Below are 12,938 nucleotides of genomic sequence, written 5' to 3'. Positions count from 1 at the left end.
AAAAATTTACGTGATTCGTCAAAATCGATTGATTTTTTTACCATCTAAAAGAAAGTGTACATTTTATCGTCATGCACCAAAAATTAGTTAATGTCATTTGGCAAGATTTTTTATAGTTATTCTGTCTACGTATATTTGTTCTGCCTAACAGAAGTTCCACTGGAAACTTTGTTATAAACAATGTCAAATTATCTGTTCCTGTTGGAACAAATATTCTATACCATTCATTCCGATAGGAACATATACTGTAATATTTATTCCAGTGGACATAATATTCCTGAACACTTTTTGCATTTGGAACTTCTATTATGAAGGAACTTCTATTTCGTGACAATTCGTCATGAAGGTACCCCCATTACGACCCTCATTAATCTACTGGTTAAATTAATTGCAGATGTAAATATGACATGATTTTTTCCCCTTTTCTTATATGAATTGTTATGGGACCAGCCAGAGAAATATAAAAGAATAAAAGTAAACATGGTGCTGGGGCAGATTCATTCATAAATGAATATGAATCATACACTATGTCTGCCTACTGTGGAAAGCTTCTCAAGTTTCATCTTTCTCGTTCCAAATTGTCCCCTTGCCATCATGAACTAAAAAGCATGAACAGCTGTTTATGTTGCATCCTGAGCACAATTCTGTACAACATTCGTAAAAGCATGTTTTACAACAAAAGCTGGATTGATTTTAGCAGTAAATTTGAACTCATTTTAAGATAAAATTGTTAGTCAATTTACCGACAGATACAGTCTGTCCAACCTGAAATGATTCTGACTTTTGGTCCAAAGAAGCACAGGTACAAGACAAGATTTTGTTAATATATGCATATATACTGAATAAACTATTCATTATATATACAAATATTTTTAAAAAACCTCGCTTGTACTTGTTCAAAGAAGTTGAGCAAAGGCCAAAGTGCGTCAACTTCATATTTTTTTCGTCTATAGGTCCATCATGATCAATCCTTCAAAAAGATTCTTCATATCGTAATTATCCGGAATCAATGTCATTATATTTTGCGTCCATGTGGTCACATTTCGCTTATTTGATAGCTAATACGCTACACGGTTGCCGAAAAGCCATGCTTGTTTATTTAAACTCTTGAAAAGCTTTACTTATCTATATTGGTTGTTATTATCAAACGCTTTGAAGATCTATAGTATTCTATGTGAGTTCATGGTCTAGTGGTTAAGACCGATGGCTACAGTGCTGAAGGTCCCGAGTTCGATTCTCACTCGGGGAGCTAAAAATATCAGTACATCAGAAGGGTGATTTTCACCCTCTCACACACATCTCTGGTACCCAGACGGGAGTTTAAACTAGAATGGGTACTATGGGGGCCTCGTTTGGTCAAAGTTGCTCCCGACTTTGACCTGAAGATCAATCTGCTGATATCTCTTCGGTTTGTCTGTCCCTGCCGAGCAGCCCGGTAGTTCTCTCCGAGTACTTCGGCTTCCTCCACCATAATAACAGATCTGCCCGGTGTCCTAACACTCCCTGGTGTTGGGGTGGGGATTGTCCTTGTAAATATTGAACATTGTAAATATGTTAGTGACACATCTCCATTAATCCCGATAGGGAGCGTACACGGATTCCACTGTACCCTCGCAGCTCTCATGGGGTGCTCCATAAACAGAGGGATCTACATACATACATGCTAAACGAACAATTGGATCCAGACAGATTGAAAAATCCGGATTTTGAATTTTTATTTTTATTTTTGTAAATAAAATGTTTAGGGTCGGCGTCGGAAAAGGAGGTAGGGACGGGGAACCGGAAACACACCATTTATTTATTTTGGCCTTACTTAAGTTTCTATCTATCTATTATAATTTTTAAGATATAAGGCAAAAACGCAAAAAATTGGTAAAAATCGTCATCAAAGGGCAAGAACTCTAATAAGAAGCACTGATGATTTTGACCATGTAAAACTTAGAAGTAGAACTTGTCTTGCTGGTCATTTTTGCAATTTAAAGTTTCTCTCTATCTATTATGGTTTTCAAGATAATAGACAAAAATGAAAAAAAATGGTAAAATTTGTCATTTAAGGGCAATAAATCCTATAAGAAGTTGTCTGACAGTTATGACATATATGTACAATTGGAAGAGCTCAACATTCTGAACATTTCGCACCTGACAGACATACCTGCCAACTTTTGAAAGCCTTTTTTATTAGCATGACTCTAGTTATTATTAATATATCAGTAGAAAAGATGAATCTGTAGCTAGAAGACCAGGATTTATTTTCTTGTGTTAGGATATTAAATGATTGTTGGCGTTTAAAATTTAAAATTATGCACAAAGAAGGACTTTATCAGGTTGGGAACAACACCCCAAATGAGGGGTAACCCCTCAATGTTAGGACATTAAAAACCAATTTTAAGTACAAATGAGCACATATCTATATTATTTGAAGAAACTTTTCCTAAAGAATTATACATCTATCTGGTATTATACATAAAATTGAGAATGGAAATGGGGAATGTGTCAAAGAGACAACAACCCGACCATAGAACAGACAACAGCAGAAGGTCACCAACAGGTCTTCAATGCAGCGAGAAATTCCCGCACCCGGAGGCGTCCTTCAGCTGGCCCCTAAACAAATATATATACTAGTTCAGTGATAATGAACGCCATACTAAACTCCAAATTGTACACAAGAAACTAAAATTAAAAATAATACAAGACTAACAAAGGCTAGAGGCTCCTGACTTGGGACAGGCGCAAAAATGCGGCGGGGTTAAACATGTTTATGAGATCTCAACCCTCCCCCTATACCTCTAGCCAATGTAGAAAAGTAAACGCATAACAATACGCACATTAAAATTCAGTTCAAGAGAAGTCCGAGTCTGATGTCAGAAGATGTAACCAAAGAAAATTAACAAAATGACAATAATACATAAATAACAACAGACTACTAGCAGTTAACTGACATGCCAGCTCCAGACTTCAATTAAACTGATTGAAAGATTATGTCTTCATCATATGAATATCAGGCACAATCCTTCCCGTTAGGGGTTTAGTATCATACCATCATAACATATATGAGAAGAACATAACCCGTGTCATGCCAACAACTGGTTTTTAAATAAATGTGTTTAGTGCCGATGCAAAGACCCTATAAGTGAATCAATATTAACGCTAAAATATGCAATCTTTAATGACCTGACAACAGTATCGTAACTATATCCCTTCTTAATAAGTCTATTTAAAGGTTTTGTTAGCTTCAGAGGTGAATACTGACATTTTTGTGCTTTATAAAGAATATTTCCATAAAAAATTGGATGTGAAATATCTGAACGTATAAGAAGTCTGCATGTTGAGCTATATTTACGAATGATGTCCTTATACCGATGATAAAATTTAGTAAATGTTTTGACTAGTTTGTGATATCGAAAACCCTGGTGTAATAATTTTTCAGTAATACATAAATTTCTCTCGTTAAAATCTAAAACATTGTTACATACACGAGCGAATCGTACAAGTTGAGATATATAAACACCGTAAGATGGTGACAAGGGAACGTCACCATCTAAAAATGGATAATTAACGATAGGAAATGAAAAATCATCTCTTTTATCATATATTTTAGTATTAAGCTTTCCGTTAATGATATAGATATCAAGATCGAGGAAAGGGCAGTGGTCATTGTTAGTATTAGCTTTATTTAAAGTAAGTTCAACAGGATAAATTTCTTTAGTATACATACTGAAGTCGTCATTATTGAGAGCCAAAATATCATCCAAATATCTAAAAGTATTATTAAATTTGTGTATCAGATGTTGTTTCGATGGGTCTTTGCTGATTTTTGTCATAAATTGTAACTCATAGCAATACAAAAAAAGGTCCGCAATAAGTGGTGCACAGTTAGTCCCCATTGGAATTCCGATAACCTGACGATATACGGAATCTCCAAAGAGAACAAAAATGTTATCTAGTAATAATTCAAGGGCATATATAGTATCAAAGCATGTCCAATTGACATAGATTTTTTGTTTATTGCTACTAAAAAATGACCTAAAAGAGTTTGAACATATATATTCACATTCTGACTTTTTAAATGCCCATTTAATTAGGTGTGTGAATTTTTTCTTAATGAGAATATGAGGCAATGTGGTATATAGGGTAGAAAAATCAAAACTTTGAACAGATTCAAAATCACCAATATATGCATGCAATTTATCAAGTACTTCCAACGAGTTCTTGACACTCCAAAAGTAATTAATTCCACTATTTTCGAATGCCTTATTTGAACAATTTATTATCAGGTTTTTGATTGTACCAAGTGTACTGGTAAGAAGAATAGACAATTTAGTAGTGGAACAATGGCTTGAAGACGAAATGAATCTATATTTGTAAGGTGTTTTGTGTAGCTTCGGAAGCCAATACATAGTTGGGACTTTCATTGTATTTGGTTCTGCTTGTAAAGCGGTAGCTAAAAGTTTATGTTTGTTACAGATGTCGTTTTCTGAAAATGGAGTCAGTTGGAATGTTGGTGAATTGGTGATTTCTTTTTTCAGAACCTCAATGTAAAATTTACGTCAAACAATAATAATATTATTAGCAGCTTTATGTATGGTCAAAACATGTCCAAGAATTTTGTAATGTTCCTGGATTTTTATTGGACCCCTCGTTTAGAAAAGACTTTAAAGTTGTTCCAAATATAATGAATTTTCCCACTTTTAAGTTAAAAAATCTAAATTTTTCTTTTTTACAACAGTAAAATGACCCCTTGTCTTAATATCTTGGGGACATCCCTCATTTAAGGGATATACCCCTCATTTGGGGGTTTGTTCCAAACCTGTTTGTTTGGTCCTTGTGAAAAATGAAGTACAAAATGTATAGTACATTGTACTTTAAATGATTTGCCCCATTTGGTAATTTAATTGAATACAAAAATGACATATGTTATAGCAAGTGTAATGTCAATAAATTAGTGAATAAACTACTATTTATTATCTTTATGGTAGTACTGCATCATTGAATTTTGTCAATCAGCCATGCTTTTATTCTTAAGCTGTTTAAGAACCTCCTTGCAGATGAAAATTAACCTTCCATGTTCATGATTTTACAATTCTGACTAACACACAGAGGAATACAACACAAGTTCAAAATCTAGCATGTTAGAATATTCTTAAGAGAAAACGTTTTTGATTGGCTGATCCTTACCTTACCTCTGTATCTTTACCCCCTTCAAAGGAGAACCACACAGGTTCTGTGTGTTGAACAGGTGCTTTGGGTGGCGGTGCTCATTATTTACAATGGTGCTGTGAATGTGGATCCCATCACCACAATTTATCCATGAATCACGATTGTCTTCCCTTGGGAACAGTTCAAATTCGGGAACAATCATATTTTTCATGTAAATTTTCACAAAATCGTGTTTTAGTGGTTTTTTCACGATCACGATCGTGCAATCGTGACAAAGGGTCAAAATCGTGTAGTACACGCCTAAATCGTGAAAGTTGGCAGGTATGGACAGATTTTCTCTATTCATAATGGTTTTCAAAATAATAGACAAAACTTGTATTTTACCCCTATGTTCTATTTTTAGCCATGTTGGCCATCTTGGTCAGTGTTCCAGCTAGGTCGTTTTCACAGGGCGGTCCGCCCGCCCTTTCACGAGTGCCGCCCTGTGCCCTTTTTAAGACGCCCTGCCCTTTTTCGTAAGTCCATGCCTTTATTGCTGTAATATTTTGATGAAAATACAATTATTCTACTTGTCTTCATATTTATGACAAGTTTATGACCCTAAGCTAATTAACATTTACAGCAGGTGTAATAAGTTGTGATTACAGATAATCCGCTTATCGACATCGGATGGGTCATTAATCCATTAATTAAACTTCATAATTTACCATTGCAATAATTTTTCTCATTAAATTCGGTCAGTCAGCATTTCAATTTCAATATTTCTCAAAAGATGACAATTTGCGTTTGATGTATCCGTAGATCGTCTGTTGTTTATATGTCAAAGATTTTTTTTTTAAATTGATCGTTTAATCTAGTTTTAATCCAGAAGAAAGTAAAAACAATGCTTGACTGTACCTTTCATTGAATATCGATATCCAAATTAAATTAATTAAAGCTGTAATCCATGATCACAAATTGACTGCTTTGTTTACATTTGTTGAAAGCCATGTGCTTTTTTGGCGGGAAAATTCGGAAAACCCCTTTAACAAGAAACAGTTACATTTCATTGTTCATTATAGACAGTAAGATTTTCATTTTAATTAACTGCTAAGATTATTTCATTTAAAATGAATACTTTCTTGGGGTGAAACTGATAACACTTTAATACTCTACATCTAGGGGTGTGTAAAATGGAAAAAGGGGGGGGGGGCTTTATATTTTTTATATATAATATTACAAATATAAGTTGAACAGTCTGAAAAGACATGGTTGAATGGATTTTAATTCTGAAAAACTCAATGTGGTTTATTATAATTCATTTATTATTTCTATCATAATCAGAAACACTGGGCTACATATATTAGGCATTTCAAACATATATTATTGCCTTTATAAGAACATTCAAGACTATTTATAAGTATGTACCTGTAGTAAAAATACCCTGGTAGGGCCTTAAAATTTCTCTTGGGCCCTTTTGTTTTGGGATCCAGGTTGGCCCCTGGAGAAAATGTAAGGTATTGTTCCTGACTGTATTGCAGATCTTGTGTAGTATTTTAACTGACATGCACAATTCATTTCACTAATGAAATAAAAATAATTCTACAAAACGCTGATGCGTTATATACGTCCTTGCATGGTCCCTTTAATACTGTTACCCAAAATAAGGTTGATTTTCATTCTAGCGTAAAAGTGACTAAACCCCCCTCAAAACTCCTAGCTGAAACCCCTGCAGTTAACATAAGACAATGTTTGACATGCCCTTTTTGAAATATCAATCATCGTGCTTAAGTGCCCTTTTCATGATTGGCTCCCTGCCCTTTTGAAATTCTAGCTGGAACACTGTTGGTTGGCAGGCAGGGTCATCAGACACATTTTTAAAACTTGAAACCCAAATGATGATTATGGCAAAGTTTGGTTAAATTTGACCCAGTAATTTCAGAGGAGGAAGATTTTTGTAAAAGTTAAAATACGACGACGGACGCCAAGTGATGAGAAACACTCACTTGGCCCTTTGGGTCGGGTGAGCTAAATAAAAGATGTTTTTAACTGATCTATTTATGGTCTACGAGAAAAACTATATTTGTATTTCTAGGAACAATGAAATTTCACTCACCCTACAAGCAATCTAAACAGATTTTTCTCACTTTGTATTTCTTCAATGGCATACAACTCCTTCATGGTGAACTCCATTGCTAGTCCTGAGTTATCACCAGATTTATTCCCCTTGGCATTCACAACAGAATTAGCATAAATATACAACAGGAACATACATTTGTCCTTATTTCTGCCTTTACCTAGAAGATAAAAAAAAACGACCCATCCAAATTTCATTTTACAGGCATGCTCATTAACTACTTCAGCGAGGATAATCAATCATCATACCTCAAAATTCTGAATGAACATCATTTTTTTCAGGAAAAGGTTGCCATTTACATCCATTAGTTCTTCAAGTTAATATGGAAATCTCCTTACATAAAAATGGACAACTTTTCATTCCATGCAAGCCATACTTAGCTTACTTTCACAATATCTAATTTTGTAGATTCAATTTTTTGCTGTCCTTCTTATCAGGTTCATATGGTATTATTCTTAAGAACTGCATACCTTTACCCTTAAGTCTTACTTTCCTTATGCAGATATTAATCTACAAGAAATGCTGTGATACTTTTCAAGACGTGATTTTTTGTCTAATTCTGTTAGCCTGTTTCAAACATTAAATATTAAAGAACTTCAGAAATGCCACTGTTGTTTTTATTTCCGGTAGTAATTTTTTTTTACTTACCCTCATCTACACTGTTAACTTTGACTATACCAGAAATAGTAACTACATCTCCAGGTACACAACTGTCAACTGAAAACACATTAGAAGTAAATAATATCTGAACTTCTGTTGACTGAGTTTTAACATAATAAAGAACAGGACTGAATGTGAATTCATTTTGCAGGAAAGTATTTTTTTACTATTCAATCTGATTGTTTGAAATTGTTGCCAATATTTCATGCAACATCAAGACAAGAACAAACTGTTACTATAAACAATGGCATTGCTCAGGACAGGGTTTGGTGAAGGAGATATAAATGAGAATTTTTTAATGTCACTTGAAACTGGTTAGCTTTCTGCATTGTTCTTATGTAGCCAACTCTTAACTGAACTCTTTAAATGGAATATTATTGGAACTTTCAATAATATATAACATTCCATTCAGTCAAATAAATATATAAATAAGATGTGGTATGAGTGCCAATGAGACAACTCTCCATCCAAGTCACAATGTGTAAAAAGTAAACAATTATAGGTCAAAATACATCCTTCAAGACGGAGCCTTTGCTCACACCGAACAGCAAGCTATAAAGGGCCCCAAAATGACTAGTGTAAATCAATTCAAACAGGAAAACCAACGGTCTAATCTATATAAAAACGAGAAACACTTATGAACAACATCAATGAACATCAACAACTGAACAACAGGCTCTTGACTAAGGACAGGTGCATACAAATACCCAATTACTGAATGATGAAAGTTATCCTCTATAGCGGTTTAAGAAATCTTTTGTTTATACTGGATGAGTGTTATGGAATGGACTACCACGCAAAATGCATAAAGTCCAAAACACTTTTACTTTCAAACAAAGTATCAAGAAGTACTTGACACAGTCCTGATAAGATTCTGTTTTCTACAATATTATGTATACTTTTTATTTTATTTTGATTTTATTTTTTGTTGTTGATTTTTTACTACATGTACCTCTTGAACAGTTCTGTCTCTAATCATGTTTAAAATAATACATTGAACTACTCGACTGTAAATAAACTTTGTGTAAATATTTGTATTTGATTGTATTGTAATTTGTATGTGAGGGCCTCAGGGAAGATTAGTTTGTTGTAACTAACTGTGTTTACCCTCTTTAAATAAAGAATTTATTATTACTATATTATTATTATACCACCGAGACATATGAGGACATGTAAATGAAGATGTCTAACCTAAATCTTATAATCAATCAAAGCGTGAAAGCGCTGTAAAGGCAGTTAATTACAGGTTGTGTGTATTTTTAGTCCAGTTATATCATTATCTTGCATAGTACAGTGTACTTATCAGAGGTGGCTTTCAGTATTTAAGATTTAGAGTTCTCTAATGATATTGAACAAGTTTTATGAATGTCATATTCTGAGCACTATATGAAGGCGATTGTTCTCACTTGTTTATGAACTAGTGCATTATGTCCAGTTTGTATCTTTTTTATCTATGTTTATAGTCAAATTAGTTATCAAAGGTACCAGGATTATAATTTAATACGCCAGACGCGTGTTTCGTCTACATAAGACTCATCAGTGACGTTCAGATCAAAATAGTAATAAAGCCAAACAAGTACAAAGTTGAAGAGCATTGAGGACCCAAAATTCCAAAAAGTTGTGCCAAATACGGCTAAGGTAATCTATTCCTTGGATAAGAAAATCCTTAGTTTTTTCATTGGTAATCATAACACATCTCCTTATTTATATAATGATCTATATTCAACGACCTCAGGTACAAAAAAAATGTATGTAACTAAACTATGATGGGAAACCTTTGACTTCTTTCTTTTATATAAACTTTTGATTTGGTACCATAGAACTATGTAGAATAAATGTACATGCAACATGTCAACTCTTTCAACTCTAAGCAAAATTATATTTCCAAGCATAAAGTAATTTATGAATGAAATAAAATGCTCCGCAGGGCGCAGCTTGATACGACCGCAGAGGTCGAACCCTGAACAGTTGGGGCAAGTATGGACACAACATTCAAGCTTGATACAGCTTTGCATTTGGATTGTGATTAAATATTTGACACAGCATAGGTTTCTGACACAGAATGAATGTGGTCTAAGAACTTAAAAATTTTAAATTGGACATTCACCTATTATGGTCCAATATCCAAAATCTAAATACATGGTTAGATTCAGCATATCAAAGAACCCCAAGAATTCAATTTTTGATGAAATCAAACAAAGTTTAATTTTGGACCCTTTTGACCTCAATGTGGACAAAGTTGATAACGGGGCCCAAAAATCAAAAATCTAAATACATGGTTAGATTCAGCATATCAAAGAACCCCATATATTCAATTTTTGTTGAAATCAAACAAAGTTTAATTTTGGACCCCGATTTGGACCAACTTGAAAACTGGGCCCATAATCAAAAATCTAAATACATGTTTAGATTCAGCATATCAAAGAACCCTAAGAATTCATTTTTTGTTAAAATCAAACTAAGTTTAATTTTGGACCCTTTGGACCTTAATGTAGACCAATTTGAAAACGGAACCAAAAATTAAGAATCTAAATACATGGTTAGATTCGGCATATCAAAGAACCCCAATAATTCAATTTTTGATGAAATCAAACAAAGTTTAATTTTGGACCCTTTGGACCTCAATGTGGACCAATTTAAAAACGGGGCCCAAAATCCAAAAACTAAATACACGGTTCGATTCAGCATATTAAAGAACCCCAAGAATTCAAGAATAAAACCCCATTGAAATTGGTCAAGAAATAAGCAATTTATATGAAGTATCTTCTTTTGCACGATACTGTGCAATTAAATATTTCTTGCTATTGCGCAATACTGTACGATTGACAATTTCTTGCTACTGCGCAATATTGTGCTATTGGATATTTCTTGCTATTGCGCAATACTGTGCAATTGAAGATTTCTTGCTATTGTGCAATACTGTGCAATTGAAAATTTCTTGCTATTGCACAATACTTATTATATAATAATTTACACATCCTGTTTGGTGTGTATCTCCTACCATATCATTATTATTTGCTTTTAAATATAAATCAGAAATAACCAACTTAAAATGGAAAATTTTAAAAGAAAAAAAAAGGAAAAAAAGAAAAAAAAGGGAACCCCCCCCCAAATTTTTTGAACCCCCTTATGATTCATCACCCCAAACACAATCCCAGCCTTCCCTTTGTGGTATGGTACCTTGCAGTACAATTTCAGAGAGATCCATACACTTGAACACAAGTTGTTGTCTGGAAATTAGAAAAATGTGTTTTTTGGCCCCTTTTTGGCCCCAAATTCTTAACATTCAGGGCAATTACCCCAAAACTCAAACCCAGCTTTCCCTTTGTGATATGGAACCTTGTAGTACAATTTCAGAAAGATCCATACACTTACACACAAGTTATTGTCCTGAAACTAGAAAAATGCTTGTTTTTTGCCCCTTTTTGGCCCCTAATTCCTACAATATTGAGGCAATTACCCCCATCATCAATCCCAGCCTTCCCTTTGTGGTATGGTACCTTGCAGTACGATTTCAGAGAGATCCATACACTTGAACACAAGTAATTGTCTGGAATCTAAAAAAATGCTTATTTTGGGCCCCTTTTTGGCCCCCAATTCCTAAACATTTCTGCAATTACCCCCAAACTCAATTCCAGCTTTCCCTTTGTGATATGGAACCTTGTAGTACAATTTCAGAAAGATCCATACACTTACACACAAGTAATTGTCATGAAACTAGAAAAATGCTTGTTTTTTGCCCCTTTTTTGGCCCCTAATTCCTAAAGTTTTGAGGCAATTACCCCCAAAATCAATCCCAGCATTCCTTTTGTGATATGGAACCTTGTGGTACAATGTCAGAGAGATCCACACACTAACACACAAGTTATGTCTGGAAGTTACAAAAATGCTTATTTTTGGCCCCTTTTTCCTTTACTGTTGGTCCCATAACCCCCAAAATCAATCCCAACCTTCCTTTTGTGGTATTGAACCTTGTGGTAAAATTTCATAGAGATCCATTCACTTAAACTAAAGTTAGAGTGCGAAAACCAATGTGTCTTCGGACGACGACGACGCCAACGTCATACCAATATACGACCACAAAAAATTTTTTGCGGTCGTAGAAGTAAACTGATTCGCTGAGCGCAGCTGGATACACCCGCAGAGATCCAACCCTGAACAGTTGGGGCAAAAATGGACACAATATTCAAGCTTGATACAAGTCTGAATTTGGATTGTAATCAAATATTTGACATATTATAGTTTCTGAATAAATGTAGTCAATGAACTTGAAATCGGTTATATGAATTGAATTTATATTCAATTAAAGATTTCTTGCTGTTGTGCAATACACTGTGCTGTTGCGCAATACTTAATTAATCTGTTGCCAGACTATAAACAAATAAAGTTCAATTTCTTCTCAATGTCATATTTGAAATTTATGAAAATCAATAGGGAGATTACATCAATAGCTATAAATAATTCACCAAAGTTTCATGTGAACTGCTTAAAGCATTTTTGAGTTGTTGTCCAAAAACTGGAAAATCCCCCCTTTTTTAATGAATAAAACCCCATAACTCAGAAATGTAAAATCTAAAATTTATAAAATTCTAAAGGGAGCTTACGGATTGATAATTTAGTCTTACATGCAAGATTTTTTTATCAGTTGTTAGTGGCTTTGAACTAGCTGTCAGTAACTGTGAGTACTCTCAGATCTGTACTTAGTGTCTTTTTGTTGTTTTGATGTACAACTACCCGACCACGTCCACTTGTATTTGTATTTATCCATCTGATGAGTTAAGCCTCTTTCAACTGATTTTTATAGTTCTTTCTTATATTGTACTGTTACACCACTGTCCCAGGTTAGGGGAGGGTTGGGATCCCGCCAACATGTTTAAGCCCGCCACATTCTGTATGTACATGTATGTGCCTGTCCCAAGTCAGGAGCCTGTAAAAGTGTAATTCAGTGGTTGTCGTTTGTTTATGTGTTGCATATTTGTTATATTTGTTCATTTTTTGTACATAA

The 12,938-nt window shown here is 34.1% G+C and overlaps 1 protein-coding gene across 1 annotated transcript in view; it reads right to left on the bottom strand.

Annotated features, from left to right (window-relative positions):
• The window catches only part of LOC127704307 (DNA helicase MCM8-like), a 98,512-nt gene that overhangs the window by 28,125 nt on the left and 57,449 nt on the right, over window positions 1-12,938 (bottom strand). The window contains exons 12-13 of the mRNA XM_052208317.1: window positions 7,922-7,990; window positions 7,253-7,433 (exon numbers count right to left, since the gene is read on the bottom strand). Coding sequence (XP_052064277.1) covers window positions 7,253-7,433; window positions 7,922-7,990 — 250 coding nt within the window. The remainder of the gene's footprint in view (window positions 1-7,252; window positions 7,434-7,921; window positions 7,991-12,938) is intronic.

The sequence above is a fragment of the Mytilus californianus genome, unplaced genomic scaffold, assembly GCF_021869535.1.
Source record: "Mytilus californianus isolate M0D057914Y unplaced genomic scaffold, xbMytCali1.0.p SCAF_6, whole genome shotgun sequence".
NCBI lineage: Eukaryota > Metazoa > Mollusca > Bivalvia > Mytilida > Mytilidae > Mytilus > Mytilus californianus.
This window is presented reverse-complemented; position numbering and strand designations above follow the sequence as displayed.